Genomic DNA, 27712 nt, shown 5'->3' on the forward strand with positions numbered 1-27712 from the left:
CAATGTGAGGGTTTTTAATTTGCTACGGTCAGTTGCTATTGGTCAGTAATGACCTTTTCATCAGACCATACTAAACAAGTGGTATCATGTTGACCTGTTCAGGGTGAAGCACGCCGTGTCGGAGGACACCGAGGTTTTCCAGGGGGAAGCTCTGGGGAAAGCCCCCGACGGACACGGACTCTCCACCTACAAGGAGCTGTGCTCATTGGCCAGTGACCTCAACCAACCGGATCTGGTCTACAAGTTCATGAACCTAGCCAATCACCACGCCATGTGGAATTCCCGCAAGGTACAACCAGGAAGTGAACATGAGCTCATGTAATAATATGAACTAATAGGTTCAGAAAAACAACATGTATTAGAAACATGAATAAACACCGTTTTTTGTCTTTGAACAGATTCTATTCGAAGCAGATAACTGCACATTCAGAGACTTCATTTGACCCGTTTTCACTTTTCAAACACTCACTCAGTAGTTTTTGTCACTAGTGGTGATCGCACCCTCTATTTTTCTCTCTCTCCCTTCCTTCTCTCCCTTCCTTCTCTCCCTTCCTTCTCTCCCTTCCTTCTCTCCCTTCCTTCTCTCCCTTCCTTCTCTCCCTTCCTTCTCTCTCTTCCTTCTCTCTCTTCCTTCTCTCCTTTCCTTCTCTCCTTTCCTTCTCTCCTTTTCTTCTCCTTTCCTTCTCTCCTTTTCTTCTCTCTCTTCCTTCTCTCCCTTCCTTCTCTCCCTTCCTTCTCCCCCTTCCTTCTCTCCCTTCCTTCTCTCTCTGCCAGGGAGCAGCGTTTGGGTTCAACATCATAGCAGCGAAGGCAGGAGAGCAGCTCGCCCCCTACCTGCCCCAGCTGGTACCACGTCTGTACCGATACCAGTTTGACCCCAACCTGGGCATCAGGACCGCCATGACCTCCATCTGGGATGCTCTGGTCACTGACAAGAACATGGTACGCACACACACACACATTACCACGGTACACACACATTACCACGGTATGCTCACACACACACACATTACCACGGTACGCACACACACACACACACATTACCACGGCACACACACACACACATTACCACGGTACGCTCACACACACACTCACAGGCAACGGAAGGACACACAAGTTACAGAAATACACACTTGCATACTCGCCTTCTCTCTACCCCCCTCTCTCTCTCTCTCTCTACCCCCCCCCCCCCTCCTCCCTCCCTCCCCAGGTGGATAAGTATCTGAAGGAGATCCTCCAGGATGTGATATCTAACCTGACCAATAACATCTGGAGGGCCCGAGAGTCCGCCTGCCTGGCTCTCAACGACCTCATCAGAGGACGCAACGCTGACGATCTCATCGACCACCTGGAGGAGATCTGGGAGACCCTGTTCAGGGTTCTGGACGACATCAAGGTGATCTCACACACACACACACACACACACACACACACAGCTTTACACACACACACACACACACACACACACACACACACAGCTGTACACACACACACACACACACCGCTGTAAACACAACCCCAAACAGACTATTCCTGGCCTAGGGACTTGTGTGACGTCAGATGGGTTATTATAGCTGGGGGGGGCGTTAGTGTGATGTCAGATGGGTTATTATAGCTGGGGGGGGTGTTCGTGTGACGTCAGATGGGTTATTATAGCTGGGGGGGCGTTAGTGTGACGTCAGATGGGTTATTATAGCTGGGGGGACGTTAGTGTGACGTCAGATGGGTTATTATAGCTGGGGGGGGGGGGCGTTAGTGTGACGTCAGATGGGTTATTATAGCTGGGGGGGGGGCGTTAGTGTGACGTCAGATGGGTTATTATAGCTGGGGGGGGGCGTTAGTGTGACGTCAGATGGGTTATTATAGCTGGGGGGGCGTTAGTGTGACGTCAGATGGGTTATTATAGCTGGGGGGACGTCAGATGGGTTATTATAGCTGGGGGGTGTTAGTGTGACGTCAGATGGGTTATTATAGCTGGGGGGACGTTAGTGTGACGTCAGATGGGTTATTATAGCTGGGGGGATGTTAGTGTGACGTCAGATGGGTTATTATAGCTGGGGGGGGGGCGTTAGTGTGACGTCAGATGGGTTATTATAGCTGGGGGGGGGGCGTTAGTGTGACGTCAGATGGGTTATTATAGCTGGGGGGGCGTTAGTGTGACGTCAGATGGGTTATTATAGCTGGGGGGACGTCAGATGGGTTATTATAGCTGGGGGGACGTTAGTGTGACGTCAGATGTGTTATTATAGCTGGGGGGACGTTAGTGTGACGTCAGATGGGTTATTATAGCTGGGGGGACGTTAGTGTGACGTCAGATGGGTTATTATAGCTGGGGGGATGTTAGTGTGACGTCAGATGTGTTATTATAGCTGGGGGGACGTTCGTGTGACGTCAGATGGGTTATTATAGCTGGGGGGGCGTTAGTGTGACGTCAGATGGGTTATTATAGCTGGGGGGACGTTAGTGTGATGTCAGATGGGTTATTATAGCTGGGGGGACGTCAGATGGGTTATTATAGCTGGGGGGATGTTAGTGTGACGTCAGATGGGTTATTATAGCTGGGGGGACGTTAGTGTGACGTCAGATGGGTTATTATAGCTGGGGGGACGTTAGTGTGACGTCAGATGGGTTATTATAGCTGGGGGGACGTTAGTGTGACGTCAGATGGGTTATTATAGCTGGGGGGACGTTAGTGTGACGTCAGATGGGTTATTATAGCTGGGGGGACGTTAGTGTGACGTCAGATGGGTTATTATAGCTGGGGGGACGTTAGTGTGACGTCAGATGGGTTATTATAGCTGGGGGGACGTCAGATGGGTTATTATAGCTGGGGGGATGTTAGTGTGACGTCAGATGGGTTATTATAGCTGGGGGGACGTCAGATGGGTTATTATAGCTGGGGGGATGTTAGTGTGACGTCAGATGGGTTATTATAGCTGGGGGGACGTCAGATGGGTTATTATAGCTGGGGGGATGTTAGTGTGACGTCAGATGTGTTATTATAGCTGGGGGGACGTCAGATGGGTTATTATAGCTGGGGGGATGTTAGTGTGACGTCAGATGGGTTATTATAGCTGGGGGGACGTTAGTGTGACGTCAGATGGGTTATTATAGGTGGGGGGACGTTAGTGTGACGTCAGATGGGTTATTATAGCTGGGGGGACGTTAGTGTGACGTCAGATGGGTTATTATAGCTGGGGGGGGCGTTAGTGTGACGTCAGATGGGTTATTATAGCTGGGGGGACGTTAGTGTGACGTCAGATGGGTTATTATAGCTGGGGGGACGTTAGTGTGACGTCAGATGGGTTATTATAGCTGGGGGGATGTTAGTGTGACGTCAGATGGGTTATTATAGCTGGGGGGATGTTAGTGTGACGTCAGATGGGTTATTATAGCTGGGGGGACGTCAGAAGGGTTATTATAGCTGGGGGGATGTTAGTGTGACGTCAGATGTGTTATTATAGCTAGTGTGACGTCAGATGGGTTATTATAGCTGGGGGGACGTCAGATGGGTTATTATAGCTGGGGGGGGTGTTAGTGTGACGTCAGATGGGTTATTATAGCTGGGGGGGCGTTAGTGTGACGTCAGATGGGTTATTATAGCTGGGGGGACGTTAGTGTGACGTCAGATGGGTTATTATAGCTGGGGGGACGTTAGTGTGACGTCAGATGGGTTATTATAGCTGGGGGGGCGTTAGTGTGACGTCAGATGGGTTATTATAGCTGGGGGGACGTTAGTGTGACGTCAGATGGGTTATTATAGCTGGGGGGACGTTAGTGTGACGTCAGATGGGTTATTATAGCTGGGGGGACGTTAGTGTGACGTCAGATGGGTTATTATAGCTGGGGGGACGTTAGTGTGACGTCAGATGGGTTATTATAGCTGGGGGGACGTTAGTGTGACGTCAGATGGGTTATTATAGCTGGGGGGACGTTAGTGTGACGTCAGATGGGTTATTATAGCTGGGGGGACGTTAGTGTGACGTCAGATGGGTTATTATAGCTGGGGGGACGTTAGTGTGACGTCAGATGGGTTATTATAGCTGGGGGGACGTTAGTGTGACGTCAGATGGGTTATTATAGCTGGGGGGACGTTAGTGTGACGTCAGATGTGTTATTATATTGGGGGGTAGTGTGTTGTGTGGTCGTTGTGCTGACCTGTGTAATGTCTGTGTTATTCTAGCTGACCTGTGTAATGTCTGTCTGATGACCTGTGTAATGTCTGTCTGATGACCTGTGTAATGTCTGTGTTATTCTAGCTGACCTGTGTAATGTCTGTCTGATGACCTGTGTAATGTCTGTGTTATTCTAGCTGACCTGTGTAATGTCTGTCTGATGACCTGTGTAATGTGTGTTATTCTAGCTGACCTGTGTAATGTCTGTCTGATGACCTGTGTAATGTGTGTTATTCTAGCTGACCTGTGTAATGTCTGTCTGATGACCTGTGTAATGTGTGTTATTCTAGCTGACCTGTGTAATGTCTGTCTGTTATTCTGTCTGACCTGTGTAATGTGTGTTATTCTAGCTGACCTGTGTAATGTCTGTCTGTTATTCTGTCTGACCTGTGTAATGTCTGTGTGTTATTCTAGCTGGGGGTAGTGTGTAATGTCTGTCTGACCTGTGTAATGTCTGTCTAACAGGAATCTGTCAGGAAGGCAGCTGATATAACACTCAAAACACTGAGTAAGGTAAGATGCTTTACTGTGTGGTGACATCATCCTCCAGGTGTGTACTAGTGTGTGTGTGTGTGTGTGTGTGTGTGTGTGTGACATCTCTCTCTGTCTCCAGGTGTGTACTAGTGTGTGTGTATGTGACATCTCTCTCTGTCTCCAGGTGTGTACTAGTGTGTGTGTGTGACATCTCTCTCCAGGTGTGTACTAGTGTGTGACATCTCTCTCTGTCTCCAGGTGTGTACTAGGATGTGTGTGTGTGTGTGTGACATCTCTCTCCAGGTGTGTACTAGTGTGTGTCATCTCTCTCTGTCTCCAGGTGTGTACTAGGATGTGTGTGTGTGTGACATCTCTCTCTGTCTCCAGGTGTGTACTGGTGTGTGTGTGTGTGTGACATCTCTCTCTGTCTCCAGGTGTGTACTAGTGTGTGTGTGTGACATCTCTCTCTGTCTCCAGGTGTGTACTAGTGTGTGTGTGTGTGTGACATCTCTCTCTGTCTCCAGGTGTGTACTAGTGTGTGTGTGTGACATCTCTCTCTGTCTCCAGGTGTGTACTAGTGTGTGTGTGACATCTCTCTCTGTCTCCAGGTGTGTACTAGTGTGTGTGTGTGACATCTCTCTCTGTCTCCAGGTGTGTACTAGTGTGTGTGTGTGACATCTCTCTCTGTCTCCAGGTGTGTACCAGTGTGTGTGTGTGACATCTCTCTCTGTCTCCAGGTGTGTACTAGTGTGTGTGTATGTGACATCTCTCTCTGTCTCCAGGTGTGTACTAGTGTGTGTGTGTGTCATCTCTCTCTGTCTCCAGGTGTGTACTGGTGTGTGTGTGTGACATCTCTCTCTGTCTCCAGGTGTGTACTGGTGTGTGTGTGTGTCATCTCTCTCTGTCTCCAGGTGTGTACTAGTGTGTGTGTGTGTCATCTCTCTCTGTCTCCAGGTGTGTACTAGTGTGTGTGTGTGTGTCATCTCTCTCTGTCTCCAGGTGTGTACTAGGATGTGTGAGTCGTCAGGTTTAGCAGCCCAGAGGACTGTAGCTGTTCTGTTACCAACCCTCCTGGATAAAGGCATCGTCAGCAACGTGCCTGAGGTCCGCTCTCTCAGGTACGCCTCCATATGTGTGTGTTGATTGGCCTCCGTATATGATCTCTCTCTGTGATCTCTCTCGCTCTGCTCTCTCTCTATATAAATGAAATGTAAAACTTTTAGAGATTGTTTGTAGCGGTTAACCAGTCCTCCTCTCTCCAGTATCCAGACCCTGGTGAAGGTGTCGAAGACAGCTGGTAACAGGTTGAAGCCTCACGCCCCTCGTCTGATCCCAGCCCTCCTAGAGGCCCTCAGTGTCCTGGAGCCACAGGTCCTCAACTACCTCAGCCTCCGAGCCACGGAGCAGGAGAAGGTAACACACACACACACACCTACTAAACCTCAGCCTCCGAGCCACGGAGCAGGAGAAGGTAACGCGCACACACACACACACACACCTACTAAACCTCAGCCACACACACACATTCACCTACTAAACCTCAGCCTCCTAGCCACGGAGCAGGAGAAGGTAACACACACACACACACCTACTAAACCTCAGCCTCCAAGCCACGGAGCAGGAGAAGGTAACGAACACACCTACACACACACACACACACACACACACACACACACACACACACACACCTACTAAACCTCAGCCTCCGAGCAGGAGAAGGTAACATACTACACACACACACACCTACTAAACCTCAGCCTCCGAGCAGGAGAAGGTAACATACTACACACACACTGTAACTGCCGTTTCTCCAGAGGTGAGGTTATCGGCAGTAATTGACGTCTCTCTCTCTCTCTCTCTGTCTCTCTCTCTCTCTGTCTCTCTCTCTCTCTGTCTGTCCAGAGTGCCATGGATGCAGCCAGACTCAGTGCTGCCAAGTCCTCCCCCATGATGGAGACCATCAACATGTGTCTGCAGCACCTGGACGTGTCTGTTCTGGGGGAGCTGGTCCCCAGACTCTGTGATCTGCTGAAGAGTGGAGTGGGTCTGGGCACCAAGGTAACACACACGACCCTGTCCCACCAACCCGACAGACGTTACTCTGCTCCCCCGACAGACGTTACTCTGCCCCCCCGACAGACGTTACTCTGCTCCCCCGACAGACGTTACTCTGCCCCCCCGACAGACGTTACTCTGCCCCCCCGACAGACGTTACTCTGCCCCCCCGACAGACGTTACTCTGCCCCCCCGACAGACGTTACTCTGCCCCCCCGACAGACGTTACTCTGCCCCCCCGACAGACGTTACTCTGCCCCCCCCCACAGACGTTACTCTGCCCCCCCCCACAGACGTTACTCTGCCCCCCCCCACAGACGTTACTCTGCCCCCCCCCACCCCAACAGACGTTACTCTGCCCCTCAACAGATGTTACTCTGCCCCCCCACCCCAACAGACGTTACTCAACTCTGATTTTCACTGTACCCTCCAATCACACCTGCAACCCTGAACATGTGACTATTAAACAGTGGGAATCTGAATTAAGGTCACAATACCAGTGTCCTCTGTTGTTCCAGGGCGGTTGTGCCAGTGTGATCGTGTCCCTCACCGTCCAGTGTCCCCAGGACCTCACCCCCTACTCAGGTAACCACGTTACCCTCTCGGGGTAGAGAGAGACTTTACCGTACCGATCCCAGATGTTCTATTTGGTCAACGTCCAAAAGGGAAATGGAGAGATGGAGTAGGGTTTTGTCTTTTACAAGTTCACTAAAACCTCTCCTCTATGGTCTGGGACTTCTTTACCGTCTCTGTCATGATGCATGTTCAATCTGTCTGTGTGTGTGTGTGTCTCTGTGTGTGTGTGTGTGTGTGTGTGTGTGTGTGTGTGTGTGTGTGTGTGTGTGTGTGTGTGTGTGTGTGTGTGTGTGTGTGTGTGTGTGTGTGTGAGACAGGTAAACTGATGAGTGCCCTACTGAATGGAATCCATGACCGTAGCAGTGTTGTCCAGAAAGCATTCTCCTTCGCTCTGGGACATCTAGTCAGGGTGAGTAGTATGGTGGAACTAACTGCATCAGTGTTGGTTCATATACAGTGATCCCTCGCCACTTCGCGGTTCACTTATCGCGGATTCGCTATTTCGCGGATTTTCATAATGCATTTTTTTTTTTTTTTTGGTGCATTGTGCTCTGCATTCTGATTCGCTAAAAACTCACTCCCGCTTCTTGTATCAAAACATGCTACGAATTGTGCTATCATTTTGTCGTCTCGTGCAGTTGTGTACGTACATAAAACAGCTTGGCAAATTTACATTAAGTTGGCCAAATTATCTTGTAATTTCGAACATCTCCTAAACCCATAATGTCGACGAAACGGCCTGGACCGACAAAAGCACCTGCGGATGGGCCCAAACGGCGGAAGATGCTACCTATCTCAGATAAAGTTAAACTTCTGGACATGCTAAGGGAAGGTAAAAGCTATGCAGCCGTTGCTCGCCATTACGGAATCAATGAATCTTCCGTTCGTTACATAAAGAACCGCGGGCTTCAGAAGAAGAGAACACTGCAGAGCGCAGTCAGGATGCAGCGGCCCAGTCTGAAGAGCAGTGAAACGGCCTACACGTGAGTCACTGTATTTGTATACATGTAATAGTTGCTAATTGTAAAAAAAAAAAAAGTTTTCTATTTCGCGGATTTCACTTATCGCGGGTCATTTTCGGAACGTAACCCCCGCGATAAACGAGGGATTACTGTATACAGTAATCCCTCGTTTATCGCGGGGGTTACGTTCCGAAAATGACCCGCGATAAGTGAAATCCGCGAAATAGAAAACTTTTTTTTTTTTTTACAATTAGCAACTATTACATGTATACAAATACAGTGACTCACGTGTAGGCCGTTTCACTGCTCTTCAGACTGGGCCGCTGCATCCTGACTGCGCTCTGCAGTGTTCTCTTCTTCTGAAGCCCGCGGTTCTTTATGTAACGAACGGAAGATTCATTGATTCCGTAATGGCGAGCAACGGCTGCATAGCTTTTACCTTCCCTTAGCATGTCCAGAAGTTTAACTTTATCTGAGATAGGTAGCATCTTCCGCCGTTTGGGCCCATCCGCAGGTGCTTTTGTCGGTCCAGGCCGTTTCGTCGACATTATGGGTTTAGGAGATGTTCGAAATTACAAGATAATTTGGCCAACTTAATGTAAATTTGCCAAGCTGTTTTATGTACGTACACAACTGCACGAGACGACAAAATGATAGCACAATTCGTAGCATGTTTTGATACAAGAAGCGGGAGTGAGTTTTTAGCGAATCAGAATGCAGAGCACAATGCACCAAAAAAAAAAAAAAAATGCATTATGAAAATCCGCGAAATAGCGAATCCGCGATAAGTGAACCGCGAAGTGGCGAGGGATCACTGTATATATATATATATATACCTGAAGTTAGGACTGGTTTTAATATCACCTGAAGTTAGGACTGGTTTTAATATCACCTGAAGTTAGGACTGGTTTTAATATCACCTGTTGTGTCAATACATCTGTCTTGTGTCTGTGTTCCTCAGACAGCGAAGGACAGCAGTGTAGAGAAACTCTTACTGAAACTCACCACCTGGTACATGGAGAAAGAGGGTGAGACAACAGGATCTGGCCTGTCTACTTCCTCCTCTTATTGCCCAGTCCCCAAAAACAACCACGAGACACTGCTCCTAGATCAGCGGTGTCCCGGCTCACTTCCTGGAGGGCCGAGAGTCTGCGGGAATTCACTTGGGAGTTGATTAGTTAGGAACTCTCGTGACCTGGTTTATCTCCGTCTCTTTTTACATTGAAAGGATGAGCAAAACGCAACAGGCCTCCAGGAAGTGAGTTGGGACAGTCCTGCTGTCGAGGATTGATGTTGACAGCGTCTCTTCAGTCTCAAAATATGACATGGCTCTTCCCCCCCCCCCCCCTCAGAGCCGGTGTACAGGTCGTCGTGTGCCCTGACGGTCCACGCTATCAGCCACTACAGCCCTGATGTCCTAAAGGGGCACGCAGTGGTAGCTCTACCTCTAGCCTTCCTGGGTATGCACCAGGCGCCGGGACCGGACGAGGAGAAGGGAGAGAGCCATGACGCCACGCTGTGGAACGAAGTCTGGCAGGAACACGTACCAGGTCAGAGAGAGACACACACACCTGGTCAGAGAGAGACACACACACCTGGTCAGAGAGAGACACACACACCTGGTCAGAGAGAGACACACACACCTGGTCAGAGAGAGACACACACACCTGGTCAGAGAGAGACACACACACCTGGTCAGAGAGAGACACACACACCTGGTCAGAGAGAGACACACACACCTGGTCAGAGACACACACCTGGTCAGAGAGAGACGCACACCTGGTCAGAGAGAGACGCACACCTGGTCAGAGAGAGACGCACACCTGGTCAGAGAGAGACGCACACCTGGTCAGAGAGAGACGCACACCTGGTCAGAGAGAGACGCACACCTGGTCAGAGAGAGAGACGCACACCTGGTCAGAGAGAGAGACGCACACCTGGTCAGAGAGAGAGACGCACACCTGGTCAGAGAGAGAGACGCACACCTGGTCAGAGAGAGAGACGCACACCTGGTCAGAGAGAGAGACGCACACCTGGTCAGAGAGAGAGACGCACACCTGGTCAGAGAGAGAGACGCACACCTGGTCAGAGAGAGAGACGCACACCTGGTCAGAGAGAGAGACGCACACCTGGTCAGAGAGAGAGACGCACACCTGGTCAGAGAGAGAGACGCACACCTGGTCAGAGAGAGAGACGCACACCTGGTCAGAGAGAGAGACGCACACCTGGTCAGAGAGAGAGACGCACACCTGGTCAGAGAGAGAGACGCACACCTGGTCAGAGAGAGAGACGCACACCTGGTCAGAGAGAGAGACGCACACCTGGTCAGAGAGAGAGACGCACACCTGGTCAGAGAGAGAGACGCACACCTGGTCAGAGAGAGAGACGCACACCTGGTCAGAGAGAGAGACGCACACCTGGTCAGAGAGAGAGACGCACACCTGGTCAGAGAGAGAGACGCACACCTGGTCAGAGAGAGACACACACCTGGTCAGAGAGAGAGACGCACACCTGGTCAGAGAGAGAGACGCACACCTGGTCAGAGAGAGAGACGCACACCTGGTCAGAGAGAGACACACACCTGGTCAGAGAGAGACACACAGTGGAGAGCCACTATGGACTAAGGTTCTGTAGAGAGTGTGTCTGGTCTAAGGCCACTATAGAGTCTGGGTTTGAGTCCAGGCTCTGTCGCAGCCGGCCGCGACCAGGAGACCCATGGGGCGGCGCACAATTGGCCCAGTGTCGTCTGGGTTAGGGGAGGTTTTGGCCGGGCAGGGATGTCCTTATCCCATCGCGCTCTAGCTGGCCGGGCGCAGTGCACGCGCTGACACGGTCGCCAGGCCACGTTGGTGCGGCTGGCTTCAGGGTTACGCGGGCATTATGTCAAGAAGCAGTGCGGCTTGGCTGGGTTGTGTATCGGAGGACGCACGGCTCTCGACCTTCGACCTCTCCCGAGTCCGTACGGGAGTTGCAGCGATGAGACAACACTAACTAATCAAATCAAAGTTTATTTGTCACGTGCGTCAACCTTACAGTGAAATGCTTACTTACAGGCTCTAACCAACAGTGCAAAAAAGGTGTTAGGTGAACAATAGGTAAGTAAAGAAATAAAACGACAGGCTATAAAAGTAGCGAGGCTACATACAGACACCGGTTAGTCAGGCTGATTTGAGGTAGTATGTACATATGGTTAACCTCTCTGGTATCATTGGAACGCGTCCCACCTCGACAACAGCCAGTGAAATTGCAGGGCGCCAAATTCAAACAACAGAAATCCCATAATTAAAATTCCTCAAACATACAAGTATTATACACCATTTTAAAGATAAACTTCTTGTTAATCCAACCACAGTGTCCGATTTCAAAAAGGCTTTACGGCGAAAGCACACCATGCGATTATGTTAGGACAGCGCCTAGCCACAAGAAACAACAGACATTTTCCAGCCAAGAAGAGGTGTCACAAAAGTCAGAAATAGGATACCATGAAAAGGGGGTTAAAAATAAAAGACAAAACACTTTGACCTTTTCAACCCCTGACCTCTCGTCGTCTTCCAGGAAGCTTCGGGGGCATCCGTCTCTACATGACGGAGCTGATCGACATTACCCAGAAGGCCTTGCAGTCCCAGTCGTGGAAGATGAAGGCTCAGGGCGCGGCTGCCATGGCGTCCATCGCTAAGCAACAGACGGGTTCTCTGGTCGCCCCTCACCTGGGTATGGTGCTGTCCGCTCTACTGCAGGGACTGGTTGGACGCACCTGGACTGGAAAGGTGTGTGTGTGATAGAAGAGTTGAGGTTGTAATTCATTTGACCAACTTGTGTCTAGTGTTTTGTACACATGTCTTCTCACAGCAGTTGTTTGTCCACAGGAGGAGCTGTTGAACGCCATCGGCTCTGTGGTGTCAAAGTGCAGGTAGGGTTTCTCCTCTCCTTCTGACACTAGGAGCAGTCCCTGTCTCTTGTCCCTGTGATGAGGAGGATGGTGATGATGAGGAGGAGGATGTTGATAATGAGGAGGAGGATGTTGATAATGAGAATGTTGGTGTTAAGGAGGAGGATGTTGAGGATGTTGATGTTGTGTGTTAGTGGTGAGCTCCAGAAGTCATCCCCGGGCCAGCCCAGTGTACCAGAGGTGATAGATCTGGTGTTGAAGGAGTGTCGTAAAGACAACCTGGTCTACAAGATGGCTGCCCTGGGCTGTGCTGCCGACGTCCTGCAGGCCACACAGGAAGACCGCTTCAGTGATATGGCAGACATACTCATACCACTCATTAAGAAGGTGAGAGACGGACAGAGTTTGTGTATTTCTCTTTTATTACATCAGTATTCTATTGATTTGTCCAAAATGTGTGATGTCTCATCCTGTGTGACAGAACTCTGCAGCAACTTCCAGGTTGAGACGTGACAGTGATGACGATCGGGATGAGAAGGAGAAGGAGCTGCAGACTGAAGCTCTACTCTGTGCCTTCCAGACGCTGGGCAAGACCTGGCCCAACAACACACAAACCCAGGGTAAGGTTCTGACTGGCCCAACGACAACACAAACCCAGGGTAAGGTTCTGACTGGCCCAACGACAACACAAACCCAGGGTAAGGTTCTGACTGGCCCAAAGACAACACACAAACCCAGGGTAAGGTTCTGACTGGCCCAACGACAACACACAAACCCAGGGTAAGATTCTGACTGGCCCAACAACACACAAACCCAGGGTAAGATTCTGACTGGCCCAACGACAACACACAAACCCAGGGTAAGGTTCTAACTGGCCCAACGACAACACACAAACCCAGGGTAAGGTTCTGACTGGCCCAACGACAACACACAAACCCAGGGTAAGGTTCTGACTGGCCCAACGACAACACACAAACCCAGGGTAAGATTCTGACTGGCCCAACGACAACACAAACCCAGGGTAAGGTTCTGACTGGCCCAACGACAACACAAACCCAGGGTATATGTTTATTTCAGAGGCGATTGTAATTGTATTGCAGTACGTGTGTTTAATGCTGTATCTCTCCTGTGGTCCCAGAGCGTTTCCAGTTGGACCTGTGCTGTCTGATGTGTGAGAGGTTGAAGCTCAGTACGTGGAGGGTCCAGGTGGGGGTACTACAGTCTATGAAGGCGTACTTCCAGGGGTAAGGACACAAACAGTCTATGAAGGCTGTGGGGGGGGTAACCTACAGGAGGGTATCTCTCTAGGAACAGGGTTGGAGTTAAAACCTACAGGAGGGTTTCTCTCCAGGAACAGGGTTGGAGTTAACCTACAGGAGGGTTTCTCTCTAGGAACAGGGTTGGAGTTAAAACCTACAGGAGGGTCTCTCTCCAGGAACAGGGTTGGAGTTAAAACCTACAGGAGGGTTTCTCTCCAGGAACAGGGTTGGAGTTAAAACCTACAGGAGGGTCTCTCTCCAGGAACAGGGTTGGAGTTAAAACCTACAGGAGGGTCTCTCTCCAGGAACAGGGTTGGAGTTAAAACCTACAGGAGGGTTTCTCTCCAGGAACAGGGTTGGAGTTAAAACCTACAGGAGGGTCTCTCTCCAGGAACAGGGTTGGAGTTAAAACCTACAGGAGGGTCTCTCTCCAGGAACAGGGTTGGAGTTAAAACCTACAGGAGGGTTTCTCTCCAGGAACAGGGTTGGAGTTAAAACCTACAGGAGGGTCTCTCTCCAGGAACAGGGTTGGAGTTAAAACCTACAGGAGGGTCTCTCTCCAGGAACAGGGTTGGAGTTAAAACCTACAGGAGGGTTTCTCTCCAGCAACAGGGTTGGAGAGCCCTGTTCTATGCCATGTGCACCTATCTAGATCTGAAAGACTTAAACATATGTCTAGCCTATCGGAGGGGGAGCTGCTCCCTCTAGCCTATCGGAGGGGGAGCTGCTCCCTCTAGCCTATCGGAGGGGGAGCTGCTCCCTCTAGCCTATCGGAGGGGGAGCTGCTCCCTCTAGCCTATCGGAGGGGGAGCTGCTCCCTCTAGCCTATCGGAGGGGGAGCTGCTCCCTCTAGCCTATCGGAGGGGGAGCTGCTCCCTCTAGCCTATCGGAGGGGGAGCTGCTCCCTCTAGCCTATCGGAGGGGGAGCTGCTCCCTCTAGCCTATCGGAGGGGGAGCTGCTCCCTCTAGCCTATCGGAGGGGGAGCTGCTCCCTCTAGCCTATCGGAGGGGGAGCTGCTCCCTCTAGCCTATCGGAGGGGGAGCTGCTCCCTCTAGCCTATCGGAGGGGGAGCTGCTCCCTCTAGCCTATCGGAGGGGGAGCTGCTCCCTCTAGCCTATCGGAGGGCGAGGTGGATCTGCTGCCTATCCTGTCCTTTCTGACTCCCATCTGACTGGTACATGTTCCATCTGGTTTGATAAGGATTTACTCTTGTTGTTCCTGTGTAGGTTGCTGCTGTTGGAGAACGCGAAAGACAACCAGAACTTCACAGCCTTGTCCCTTATCCTCACAGAGACATGCAGCGCTCTCACCCACCCACTAGGTAAGACCTGTACACTGCTCTCACCCACCCACTAGGTAAGACCTGTACACTGCTCTCACCCACCCACTAGGTAAGACCTGTACACTGCTCTCACCCACCCACTAGGTAAGACCTGTACACTGCTCTCACCCACCCACTAGGTAAGACCTGTACACTGCTCTCACACACCCACTAGGTAAGACCTGTACACTGCTCTCACACACCCACTAGGTAAGACCTGTACACTGCTCTCACACACCCACTAGGGAAGACCTTTACACTGCTCTCACCCACCCACTAGGGAAGACCTGTACACTGCTCGCACACAGTAACTAGGGAAGACCTTTACACTGCTCGCACACACCCACTAGACTAAGACCTTTACACTGCTCTCACACACCCACTAGGTAAGACCTTTACACTGCTCTCACACACCCACTAGACTAAGACCTTCTGAGGAGCGAAACATTTACCTAAGGGACGAGTTTCCCTGAACCTATTCATGAAGTAAAAATCTATTTCATTTGAAACATTCTCTTTTTGAGTAAATCATGATTTTTAATCCAGGTGTAGTTTTAATCCGGGTCTGGGGGAAACTAGATGTTTATTTATAATGTTTCCTCCTGTAGAGAATAAGAGTTACTCCTCTGTGAGGACCGAAGCGTTGTCTGTTGTGGAACTACTGGTGAAGAGGACCGGAGGTAAGCCTTCGTCTGTTTACTGTGCTAAATGACTAGTCCCACTTCTCTCAACTCTTCTAAAGGTGTCTTTAACCCAAACATTGGTTGACCCAGGAAGTAAAAGCACCAGTGTGCAGGACTTGACCTTCCATGCCTAGAATATAGGACTATGTTTGAGTCTATGAGAAGAACGATGTCTAGGAGTCATTTTACTCAAACCTGAGCCAACATTTGAGAACAAAATATATACATGAGCACTGCGTCATCATCTGTTTGAAAACTATGTATCCTCTTGTCTCTGAAATGGGACAGATTGTCTCCCCTCCTAGACCCTGAAGGGGGACAAATTGTCTCCCCTCCTAGACCCTGAAGGGGGACAAATTGTCTCCCCTCCTAGACCCTGAAGGGGGACAGATTGTCTCCCCTCCTAGACCCTGAAGGGGGACAGGTTGTCTCCCCTCCTAGACCCTGAAGGGGGACAGGTTGTCTCCCCTCCTAGACCCTGAAGGGGGACAGGTTGTCTCCCCTCCTAGACCCTGAAGGGGGACAGGTTGTCTCCCCTCCTAGACCCTGAAGGGGGACAGATTGTCTCCCCTCCTAGTCTCTGACGGGGGACGTTGTGTGTGTCGTTCCAGAGAGCGGTCAGTGGGAGTGTGTATCGGGGAAGAGTCGCGAGCAGCTGCAACGTTCACTGTCCACCCTGCAGACAGACAGCAGACCTGACCTACGAGACAAGGCCCAGGAACTACGGAGGACCATCCAGAGTCAACCCTGAACACACACACACACCTAGTCAGCCCTGAACACACACACACACACACACACCTAGTCAGCCCTGAACACACACACACACACCTAGTCAGCCCTGAACACACACACACACACACACCTAGTCAGCCCTGAACACACACACACACACCTAGTCAGCCCTGAACACACACACACACACACACCTAGTCAGCCCTGAACACACACACACACACACACCTAGTCAGCCCTGAACACACACACACACACACCTAGTCAGCCCTGAACACACACACACACACACCTAGTCAGCCCTGAACACACACACACACACACACACACCTAGTCAGCCCTGAACACACACACACACACACACACCTAGTCAGCCCTGAAACACACACACACACACACCTAGTCAGCCCTGAACACACACACACACACACACACACCTAGTCAGCCCTGAACACACACACACACACACACACCTAGTCAGCCCTGAACACACACACACACACACACACACACCTAGTCAGCCCTGAACACACACACACACACACACACACCTAGTCAGCCCTGAACACACACACACACACACACACACACACACCTAGTCAGCCCTGAACACACACACACACACCTAGTCAGCCCTGAACACACACACACACACACTTAGTCAGCCCTGAACACACACACACACACCTAGTCAGCCCTGAACACACACACACACACACCTAGTCAGCCCTGAACACACACACACACCTAGTCAGCCCTGAACACACACACACTCTTGAATACACCCCTAGATCTCTGTGTGGACAGGCGTGATGATTTATAATGTGTATTGTGTCAATGGGTGGACGGCTGGCTGAGTCATTATAATTGGACAGTGTCATAGTAAACGCCATATGTAAACAAACAGCACCCTATTCCCTATATAGTGCACTACTGTTGACCAGGTCCCATAGGACTCCCTGCTCTGAAGTAGTGTACTATGTAGTCCAGGGGTCCAACTAAATTCAGCCGAGGGACAATTTTTTTTTTTTTCTTGAGCAGATGGGGGTCAGGTGGCTAATAGATCACAATGATTATAATTAGACTAAAAACATCATTTCAACTCTTGTTTAGATTTGTATATGATCACATACATCTCTTGGAGATGTTGGAACAGATTTCCCAAACTTTCTTTTTAAATACTTGGGGGCCAAATAAAGTCCTGGACAGTTTGGGAACCTGGTGCCGTTAAGGATTTGTCCTGTGTAACAGCTTCTAAACAGGTCCCTTCTTTCTCTCCTGCTGCAGCCAGTACAGTACAACCCCTACCGATGAACGACAAGGGTACGTTCCACACTGGGCCCTTATTCCCTAAACACTACTAGTGGGAATAGGGTTGCCATTTGGGACGTAACCAAGGATGATACTGCAACTTTATTTAACACATTGGTTGTCAACTCCCTGGTCCTGGAGCACGTAAACTGTTGTTCCAGCCAATCAACAGCGCGTGTTAAACTCATTCCACAGAGGGCTGAGTGTCTATTGGTTTTCCCTCGATGAATTAAAGGTCACTAATTAGTAAGGAACTCCCCTCACCTGGTTGTCTAGGTCTTAAAGGAAAAACCTGTGGACACGGCCCTCCAGGGAATGAGATGAGCAGGCTTTTGTTCCAGCCCAACACCTGATATCACGGTTTGGATCAGTACTTGGACTGAAATAGGTACCGGAGCTCCACAACTTGAATTCCTGCCTAGTCTTTATGATAGGTAATGTTAACTAGTGCTGGGTTGGCCCAAAAGCCTGCACCTGGAGCTCTTTAGAACTAGAGTTGATGACCAGTGATGTTTCTCTGTCTGAACTGGTCATTACTTCTCTCCCTCCCCCAGTTTGCATGTTTAAAACAGCGGGTGTAAAAAATATATTTTCAGAAATGTTGATGGAACAGTGGGGGTCGGTTGGTGTGACAGGGAGGCGTGTAATTCTTGTGAATTTGTCTCTGAAATAAAAACTACCTTGAGCTTTGAAGATGTCATTATTTTGTTTTAAACTATTAAAGTTCAACACTGTCTTTGTGAAAGCAACTTTATTTTAAGCAACATTTTTTTTTTACTGTTTTACAAATTCAACTGTAGAAACATGTAACAAGACATTTAAAATAGTCATACATGGTGTGGAACAGTATATTACCAGACACACAAACAGATCTGTATACAAGGACAGAAGAATTGCAGGTTTTATGTTAAGCCAGACGGCTAGTGGAATGGACAACTAAATACTCATGGAAAAGGCTTTAATGATAACACATAAAAGGACAGACAGGTAGAAACATCAGTAAGCCTCTAGCTAGCTACAGACATGAACTAGTTAGCGATTCTTTTCTGTGCCTGCGGCCTTTGAGACGGGCCTTTTCGCGGTCCCTTGTTCTGGTCTGGTTGGGCCTGGGTGGTACGGGACACGGCAGACACCCCGTCTACAAACTTAGTCTTGAACAGAACGTTGGCATTGGTGAACATGCCATCCTTCAGAGAGACCACCACAAACTACAGAGAAGAGGAGAATGTAAAAATACATTTATGAAATGGAGACAATGTTAACAGAGCCCACTTTATATGGCAGGTATTTTATTTAACCAGGCAAAAACAAATTCTTATTTACAATGACGGCCAGGAACAGTGGGTTAACTGCCTTGTTCAGGGGCAGAACGACAGATTTATACCTCGTCAGCTCGGGGATTCGATCCAGCAACCTTTCGGTTACTAGTCCAACGCTCTAACCACTAGGCTACCTGCCGCCCCAGTGTGTGTGTAGGACTGGTGTGTTACCTGGGAGTGTGTGAAGTGTGTCCTTAACATCTGTCCTATGTTCTGTGTGTGTGAGAGGTCCAGAGCAGCGTCCACCTCATCCAAGATGTAGATGGGAGCCGGTTTAAACAGCAGCATGGCCAGGATCAGCGACAAGGCTACCAGAGACCTGGAACACACAGTTACAATACACACACACATGTTTAAACAGCAGCATGGCCAGGATCTGAGACAAGGCTATTTGGGGAGTTTCTCCCATTCTTCTCTGCAGATCCTCTCAAGCTCTGTCAGGTTGGATGGGGAGCGTCGCTGCACAGCTATTTTCAGGTCTCCAGAGATGTTCAATTGGGTTCAAGTCCGGCCTCTGGCTGGGCCACTCAAGGACATTGAGACTTGCCTCGAAGCCACTCCTGCGTTGTCTTGGCTGTGTGCTTAGGGTCGTTGTCCTGTTGGAAGGTGAACCTTCACCCCAGTCTGAGGTCCTGAGCTGTCTGGAGCAGGTTTTCATCAAGGATCTCTCTGTACTTTGCTCTTCATCTTTCCCTTGATCCTGACTAGACTCCCAGTCACTGAAAAACACCCCCACAGCATGATGCTGCCACCACCATGCTTCACCGTAAGGATGGTGTCAGGTTTCCTCCAGACGTGACACTTGGCATTCAGGCCAAAGAGTTCAATCTTGGTTTCATCAGACCAGAGAATCTTGTTTTTCATGGTCTGAGGATCTTTAGGTGACTTTTGGCAAACTAAGCGGGCTGTCATGTGCCTTTTACTGAGGAGTGGCTTCCGTCTGACCACTCTACCTTAAAGGCCTGATTGGTGGAGTGCTGCAGAGATGGTTGTCCTTCTGGAAGGTTCTCCCATCTCCACAGAGGAGCTCTGTCAGTGACAATCAGGTTCTTGGTCAACTCCCTGACCAAGGCCCTTCTCCCTTGATTGCTCAGTTTGGCCGTGCAGCCAGCTCTAGGAAGAGTCTTGGTGGTTCCAAACTTCTTCCATGTAAGAATGATGGAGGCCACTGTGTTCTTGGGGACCTTCAATGCAGCAGAAATGTTTCGGTACCCTTCCCCAGATCTGTGCCTCGACACAATCCTGTCTCGGAGCTCTACGGACAATTCCTTTGACCTCATGGCTTGGTTTTTACTCTGACATGCACTGTCAACTGTGAGACCTTATATAGACAGGTGTGTGCCTTTCCAAATCATGTCCAATCAATTTAATTTACCACAGGTGGAGTCCAATCAAATTGTAGAAACATCTCAAGGATGATCAATGGAAACAGGATGCACCTGAGCTCAATTTCAAGTCTCATAGCAAAGGGTCTGAATACTTATGTCAACAGGATAATTCTGATTTTATTTTTATAAATTTGCAAACATTCCTAAAAACCTGTTTTCGCTTTGTCATTCTGGGGTATTGTGATGTCATTCTGGGGTATTGTGATGTCATTCTGGGGTATTGTGATGTCATTCTGGGGCATTGTGTGTCGATTGATGAATGTTATTTTTTTATCAATTTTTGAATAAGTCTAACGTAACAAAACGTGGGAAAAGTCAAGGGGTCTGAATACTTTCAGAATGCACCGTACAATACACACACACACCTAATTATAATACACAGTTACACGTGTGAGTTCGACCAAAGAGGACCGTTCCGTTCATCTGAGTCCACTTCAGAATCAAAGCTAGTGTTACTGATCACTAGCCAATCAATAGAGCTGTCTAATCAATCATCTGACCTTTGACACCTTCTGGCTGCGTTTACACAGGCAGCACAATTCTGATGTTTTGGCCGATCATATCAGATATTTTTTCAGAGCTGATCTGGGTAAACAGCCATTGAGTTTGTAGAGGTTAGTAAACTGGCAATTAGTAGCACAAATATCACACACACACACAATACTAATGTAGGTGTCAGTGAATTATCAATAACCAATAAGTTCCTGGTTAAATGGATCTCCCCGTACCTCTGTCCTCCGCTGAGTTCAGTGAGGTTCTCCTTCCATGTGTTTCCCAGAGCCACCTTGAACTCCAGACCCTCGAGGGCCCCGCAGCCTTCAGGAGGGGCCAGGCGGGCATCAGCCCCCGGCAGCAGGGTGGAGAAGATACTGCCAAAGTCTTTATTCACCTGGGGACACAAATTTGTAGAGAGAAGATGGAGACCGAAAAGTTTAATGGAGGCAGTTTGATGAGTCACTTTGCCAGAGACCTGAAGACTTCGCTCCTGTTAGCTTCTAGAAATCATGTCTAGACTTTGTCTCAGAGGACTAACTGTCTGGTGATGAAAGGAGAAAAACTGTTTTTTACATCAAATGGTCCTGTATCGTTAAGACATTTTTCAAACACACACAGACCTTCTGCCAGGCAGACACACAGAGACAAACCTTCTGCCAGGCAGACACACAGAGACAAACCTTCTGCCAGGCAGACACACAGAGACAAACCTTCTGCCAGGCAGACACACAGAGACAAACCTTCTGCCAGGCAGACACACACATCAGAGACAGACCTGCCAGGCAGACACACACATCAGAGACAGACCTGCCAGGCAGACACACACATCAGAGACAGACCTGCCAGGCAGACACACACATCAGAGACAGACCTGCCAGGCAGACACACACATCAGAGACAGACCTGCCAGGCAGACACACACACAGAGACAGACCTTCTGCCAGGCAGACACACAGAGACAGACCTTCTGCCAGGCAGACACACAGAGACAGACCTTCTGCCAGGCAGACACACAGAGACAGACCTTCTGCCAGGCAGACACACAGAGACAGACCTTCTGCCAGGCAGACACACAGAGACAGACCTTCTGCCAGGCGATGTTGAGGGCCTCCTTCTTCTTCTGGTCCAGCTCCTCTATGGTCTGGAGGATCTTAGACTTGTCATTCTCGACGATCCTCTTCTTCTTCATCAGGTCATTATACTGATGGAGGTCAGGGCAAAAAATAGGGTCAAGGGTCACGTTCTCAACTCTCCTCCAATCAGATCAAAGGGTGCTACCGTTACCTATTGACAGCTGCCAGAACCTCAAGAAGGGCCCAAGAGGAATCAAAATAGATATGATACAAGATCCAAAGGAAACACACACACACACACCTCCCCAAACTCACCCTCTCTTCAGCCTGACTCAACATGTTCATGGCTCTCTTGTTGACAGATCTCTCCAGTCGTGTCTTGGACTCTTCCAGCTTCTTCAGCCTCTGGCCCGCCTCTTTAGGGTTGTTGACCTTGAAGTCGTATCCCGTGTTGGGCTGGCCGAACAGGCCTCTCTCCTGACTGATCCACTCATGTTCCTCCAACATACGAGACACCTGGAGAGAGGAAGGGATGGAGGAGAGAGAGGGATGGAGGAGAGAGAGAGAGAGGAAGGGATGGAGGAGAGAGAGAGAGGAAGGGATGGAGAGAGAGAGAGAGAGAGAGAGAGGTATGGATGGAGAGGAAGAGAGAGGTATGGATGGAGAGAGAGGTATGGATGGAGAGGAAGAGAGAGGTATGGATGGAGAGGAAGAGGGGGGTATGGATGGAGAGGAAGAGGGAGGTATGGATGGAGAGGAAGAGAGATGGATGGAGAGAGAGAGGGAGGGAGGGATGGAGAGAGGAAGGGAGGGAGGAGAGAGAGAGAGGGAGGGAGGGAGGAGAGAGAGAGAGGGATGGATGGAGATATGAGAGAGGGATGGATAGATGAGAGAGGGATGGAGAGAGGAGAGAGGGATGGAGAGAGGAGAGAGGGATGGAGAGAGGAGAGAGGGATGGAGAGAGGAGAGAGGGATGGAGAGAGGAGAGAGGGATGGAGAGAGAGGGATGGAGAGAGGGAGGGATGGAGAGAGGGAGGGAGGGAGGGAGGGAGGGAGGAGAGAGAGAGGGATGGATGGAGAGCAGAGAGAGAGAGGGATGGATGGAGAGCAGAGACAGGAGGGATGGATGGAGAGCAGAGACAGGAGGGATGGATGGAGAGCAGAGACAGGAGGGATGGAGAGGGTAGAGAGAGAGAAAGAGCAGGATGAGAGAGAAAAGGAGTGGAAAGAGAGAGGAGAGAGATACGTTAGTCTGGCTAGCGAAACACGACTCTCACGTTCCTCTAACAGAAGGAGGAAGCTCACTCAGAAGACCAGATCACATTTAGTGCTGTGATTTAAGTGATCTCTTCTGAGGAGACAAACAGATCGATCTGGACACAGAGAGAATATAAAGAGATGAGGAGAGATGACAGATCAAATGGAGATTAGAAAGCAGAGTTGATCAGTAACTGTACCTTAGCAGCAGCGTCCTGACTGTCTTTACGGTGTTGATCAGTAACTGTACCTTAGCAGCAGCGTCCTGACTGTCTTTACGGTGGTGTTGATCAGTAACTGTACCTTAGCAGCAGCATCCTGACTGTCTTTACGGTGTTGATCAGTAACTGTACCTTAGCAGCAGCGTCCTGACTGTCTTTACGGTGTTGTTGATCAGTAACTGTACCTTAGCAGCAGCATCCTGACTGTCTTTACGGTGTTGTTGATCAGTAACTGTACCTTAGCAGCAGCGTCCTGACTGTCTTTACGGTGTTGTTGATCAGTAACTGTACCTTAGCAGCAGCGTCCTGACTGTCTTTACGGTGTTGTTGATCAGTAACTGTACCTTAGCAGCAGCATCCTGACTGTCTTTACGGTGTTGTTGATCAGTAACTGTACCTTAGCAGCAGCGTCCTGACTGTCTTTACGGTGTTGTTGATCAGTAACTGTACCTTAGCAGCAGCATCCTGACTGTCTTTACGGTGTTGATCAGTAACTGTACCTTAGCAGCAGCATCCTGACTGTCTTTACGGTGTTGATCAGTAACTGTACCTTAGCAGCAGCATCCTGACTGTCTTTACGGTGTTGATGATCAGTAACTGTACCTTAGCAGCAGCATCCTGACTGTCTTTACGGTGTTGATGATCAGTAACTGTACCTTAGCAGCAGCATCCTGACTGTCTTTACGGTGTTGTTGATCAGTAACTGTACCTTAGCAGCAGCATCCTGACTGTCTTTACGGTGTTGTTGATCAGTAACTGTACCTTAGCAGCAGCATCCTGACTGTCTTTACGGTGTTGATGATCAGTAACTGTACCTTAGCAGCAGCGTCCTGACTGTCTTTACGGTGTTGATGATCAGTAACTGTACCTTAGCAGCAGCGTCCTGACTGTCTTTACGGTGTTGATGATCAGTAACTGTACCTTAGCAGCAGCGTCCTGACTGTCTTTACGGTGTTGATGATCAGTAACTGTACCTTAGCAGCAGCGTCCTGACTGTCTTTACGGTGTTGTTGATCAGTAACTGTACCTTAGCAGCAGCGTCCTGACTGTCTTTACGGTGTTGTTGATCAGTAACTGTACCTTAGCAGCAGCATCCTGACTGTCTTTACGGTGTTGTTGATCAGTAACTGTACCTTAGCAGCAGCATCCTGACTGTCTTTACGGTGTTGTTGATCAGTAACTGTACCTTAGCAGCAGCATCCTGACTGTCTTTACGGTGTTGTTGATCAGTAACTGTACCTTAGCAGCAGTGTCCTGACTGTCTTTACGGTGTTGATGATCAGTAACTGTACCTTAGCAGCAGTGTCCTGACTGTCTTTACGGTGGTGTTGATCAGTAACTGTACCTTAGCAGCAGCGTCCTGACTGTCTTTACGGTGTTGTTGCTCAGTAACTGTACCTTAGCAGCAGCATCCTGACTGTCTTTACGGTGTTGATGATCAGTAACTGTACCTTAGCAGCAGCGTCCTGACTGTCTTTACGGTGTTGATCAGTAACTGTACCTTAGCAGCAGCATCCTGACTGTCTTTACGGTGTTGTTGATCAGTAACTGTACCTTAGCAGCAGCGTCCTGACTGTCTTTACGGTGTTGATCAGTAACTGTACCTTAGCAGCAGCGTCCTGACTGTCTTTACGGTGTTGATCAGTAACTGTACCTTAGCAGCAGCATCCTGACTGTCTTTACGGTGTTGTTGATCAGTAACTGTACCTTAGCAGCAGCGTCCTGACTGTCTTTACGGTGTTGATCAGTAACTGTACCTTAGCAGCAGCGTCCTGACTGTCTTTACGGTGTTGTTGATCAGTAACTGTACCTTAGCAGCAGCATCCTGACTGTCTTTACGGTGTTTGTTGATCAGTAACTGTACCTTAGCAGCAGCATCCTGACTGTCTTTACGGTGTTGTTGATCAGTAACTGTACCTTAGCAGCAGCGTCCTGACTGTCTTTACGGTGTTGATCAGTAACTGTACCTTAGCAGCAGCGTCCTGACTGTCTTTACGGTGTTGTTGATCAGTAACTGTACCTTAGCAGCAGCATCCTGACTGTCTTTACGGTGTTGATCAGTAACTGTACCTTAGCAGCAGCATCCTGACTGTCTTTACGGTGTTGATCAGTAACTGTACCTTAGCAGCAGCGTCCTGACTGTCTTTACGGTGTTGTTGATCAGTAACTGTACCTTAGCAGCAGCATCCTGACTGTCTTTACGGTGTTGATCAGTAACTGTACCTTAGCAGCAGCATCCTGACTGTCTTTACGGTGTTGATCAGTAACTGTACCTTAGCAGCAGCATCCTGACTGTCTTTACGGTGTTGTTGATCAGTAACTGTACCTTAGCAGCAGCATCCTGACTGTCTTTACAGTGTTGTTGATCAGTAACTGTACCTTAGCAGCAGCATCCTGACTGTCTTTACAGTGTTGATCAGTAACTGTACCTTAGCAGCAGCATCCTGACTGTCTTTACAGTGTTGTTGATCAGTAACTGTACCTTAGCAGCAGCATCCTGACTGTCTTTACGGTGGTGTTGATCAGTAACTGTACCTTAGCAGCAGCATCCTGACTGTCTTTACGGTGTTGTTGATCAGTAACTGTACCTTAGCAGCAGCATCCTGACTGTCTTTACGGTGTTGTTGATCAGTAACTGTACCTTAGCAGCAGCATCCTGACTGTCTTTACGGTGTTGATCAGTAACTGTACCTTAGCAGCAGCGTCCTGACTGTCTTTACGGTGTTGATCAGTAACTGTACCTTAGCAGCAGCGTCCTGACTGTCTTTACGGTGTTGTTGATCAGTAACTGTACCTTAGCAGCAGCATCCTGACTGTCTTTATGGTGTTGATCAGTAACTGTACCTTAGCAGCAGCATCCTGACTGTCTTTATGGTGTTGATCAGTAACTGTACCTTAGCAGCAGCATCCTGACTGTCTTTACGGTGTTGATCAGTAACTGTACCTTAGCAGCAGCATCCTGACTGTCTTTACGGTGTTGTTGATCAGTAACTGTACCTTAGCAGCAGCATCCTGACTGTCTTTACGGTGTTGATCAGTAACTGTACCTTAGCAGCAGCGTCCTGACTGTCTTTACGGTGTTGTTGATCAGTAACTGTACCTTAGCAGCAGCGTCCTGACTGTCTTTACGGTGTTGTTGATCAGTAACTGTACCTTAGCAGCAGCATCCTGACTGTCTTTACGGTGTTGATCAGTAACTGTACCTTAGCAGCAGCATCCTGACTGTCTTTACGGTGTTGTTGATCAGTAACTGTACCTTAGCAGCAGCATCCTGACTGTCTTTACGGTGTTGTTGATCAGTAACTGTACCTTAGCAGCAGCATCCTGACTGTCTTTACGGTGTTGTTGATCAGTAACTGTACCTTAGCAGCAGCATCCTGACTGTCTTTACGGTGTTGATCAGTAACTGTACCTTAGCAGCAGCATCCTGACTGTCTTTACGGTGTTGTTGATCAGTAACTGTACCTTAGCAGCAGCATCCTGACTGTCTTTATGGTGTTGTTGATCAGTAACTGTACCTTAGCAGCAGCGTCCTGACTGTCTTTACGGTGTTGATCAGTAACTGTACCTTAGCAGCAGCATCCTGACTGTCTTTACGGTGTTGATCAGTAACTGTACCTTAGCAGCAGCATCCTGACTGTCTTTACGGTGTTGATCAGTAACTGTACCTTAGCAGCAGCATCCTGACTGTCTTTACGGTGTTTGTTGATGTTGTGTTCCAACTCTTTAATCTTCAGCTGAGACTCATTGGTTCTCTCTCTCATTTGGTTGGCTTCTGTACTCTTACCCTGGAACGAACACACACACACACACACACACACACACTTTGTTATCATGAAATTACATCATCAAAGTAGCTCATAAGCGTTGGGTAGAACCTAGATATTTGTATTAAGTGATCTGATCCTAGATCAGAGGTTATAATAATCTCTCATGGACAGATGCTCGTAACAGCTGATATCGTAGCGTCTCTAGAGCCTCCATTTTCATTTTCCGCTAATTCCATTTTTCGCCATTTTATTTTTCCCCCCACCAATTTTCTGAGGTTTTTAATTCTCAAAAATCACACTTCAAGTCCATAACAATGTTTAAACCATATCAGGAGACCACTTGAGGTCTGGGGAAAATCTCAGACATGTTTCATTTTTGGATGTAGGATCCTCTTTAATTCAGTTGTAGATACTATGGATGTAACAACACACCGATACGCTTCGATCCCGCAATTCAAATGTTTAAGATACGAGTGCATCTGTCCGCAGGAACCCCCCAAAAAACTATATGTAGCATGCATCGGTCAGAAAAATCGATTTAAATGAGTGACAGAGATTTATTTTAGGTTAGCATTCGCAAATGTATTTTTTTTAAATGTAATGGCGCACAAGACACCTGTCTGATTGGCTCCTGTCTGAGTGGACCGATCCATTGTGGAGGCCGTGGGGGGGGGGTGGTACAGTCCATCAGTCTGTCTGATTGGCTCCAGTCTGAGTGGACCGATCCATTGTGGAGGCCATGGGTGGT

General features: G+C 49.0%; 2 protein-coding genes across 3 annotated transcripts in view; one reads left to right on the forward strand and one right to left on the reverse strand.

The window, feature by feature from the left end:
- ecpas (Ecm29 proteasome adaptor and scaffold) overlaps nucleotides 1-16231 on the forward strand; it is a 43774-nt gene extending 27543 nt beyond the window's left edge. For both annotated transcript variants that reach the window (XM_038982491.1, XM_038982492.1), the window contains 19 exons: nucleotides 103-289; nucleotides 775-942; nucleotides 1211-1396; nucleotides 4641-4688; nucleotides 5649-5767; nucleotides 5912-6062; nucleotides 6552-6707; nucleotides 7223-7289; nucleotides 7598-7689; nucleotides 9204-9270; nucleotides 9595-9792; nucleotides 11798-12009; nucleotides 12109-12152; nucleotides 12326-12518; nucleotides 12613-12751; nucleotides 13270-13375; nucleotides 14618-14712; nucleotides 15321-15392; nucleotides 16007-16231. In XM_038982491.1, coding sequence (XP_038838419.1) covers nucleotides 103-289; nucleotides 775-942; nucleotides 1211-1396; nucleotides 4641-4688; nucleotides 5649-5767; nucleotides 5912-6062; nucleotides 6552-6707; nucleotides 7223-7289; nucleotides 7598-7689; nucleotides 9204-9270; nucleotides 9595-9792; nucleotides 11798-12009; nucleotides 12109-12152; nucleotides 12326-12518; nucleotides 12613-12751; nucleotides 13270-13375; nucleotides 14618-14712; nucleotides 15321-15392; nucleotides 16007-16146 — 2440 coding nt within the window. In that variant the 3' untranslated portion in view covers nucleotides 16147-16231. The remainder of the gene's footprint in view (nucleotides 1-102; nucleotides 290-774; nucleotides 943-1210; nucleotides 1397-4640; nucleotides 4689-5648; nucleotides 5768-5911; nucleotides 6063-6551; nucleotides 6708-7222; nucleotides 7290-7597; nucleotides 7690-9203; nucleotides 9271-9594; nucleotides 9793-11797; nucleotides 12010-12108; nucleotides 12153-12325; nucleotides 12519-12612; nucleotides 12752-13269; nucleotides 13376-14617; nucleotides 14713-15320; nucleotides 15393-16006) is intronic.
- Nucleotides 16232-18175: 1944 nt separating this feature from the next.
- Nucleotides 18176-27712, reverse strand: part of smc2 (structural maintenance of chromosomes 2) — a 42372-nt gene continuing 32835 nt past the window's right edge. The window contains exons 26-31 of the mRNA XM_038982500.1: nucleotides 26863-26982; nucleotides 22032-22232; nucleotides 21728-21844; nucleotides 20877-21037; nucleotides 18932-19079; nucleotides 18176-18649 (exon numbers count right to left, since the gene is read on the reverse strand). Coding sequence (XP_038838428.1) covers nucleotides 18470-18649; nucleotides 18932-19079; nucleotides 20877-21037; nucleotides 21728-21844; nucleotides 22032-22232; nucleotides 26863-26982 — 927 coding nt within the window. The 3' untranslated portion in view covers nucleotides 18176-18469. The remainder of the gene's footprint in view (nucleotides 18650-18931; nucleotides 19080-20876; nucleotides 21038-21727; nucleotides 21845-22031; nucleotides 22233-26862; nucleotides 26983-27712) is intronic.

Source organism: Salvelinus namaycush, unplaced genomic scaffold, assembly GCF_016432855.1.
Source record: "Salvelinus namaycush isolate Seneca unplaced genomic scaffold, SaNama_1.0 Scaffold119, whole genome shotgun sequence".
NCBI lineage: Eukaryota > Metazoa > Chordata > Actinopteri > Salmoniformes > Salmonidae > Salvelinus > Salvelinus namaycush.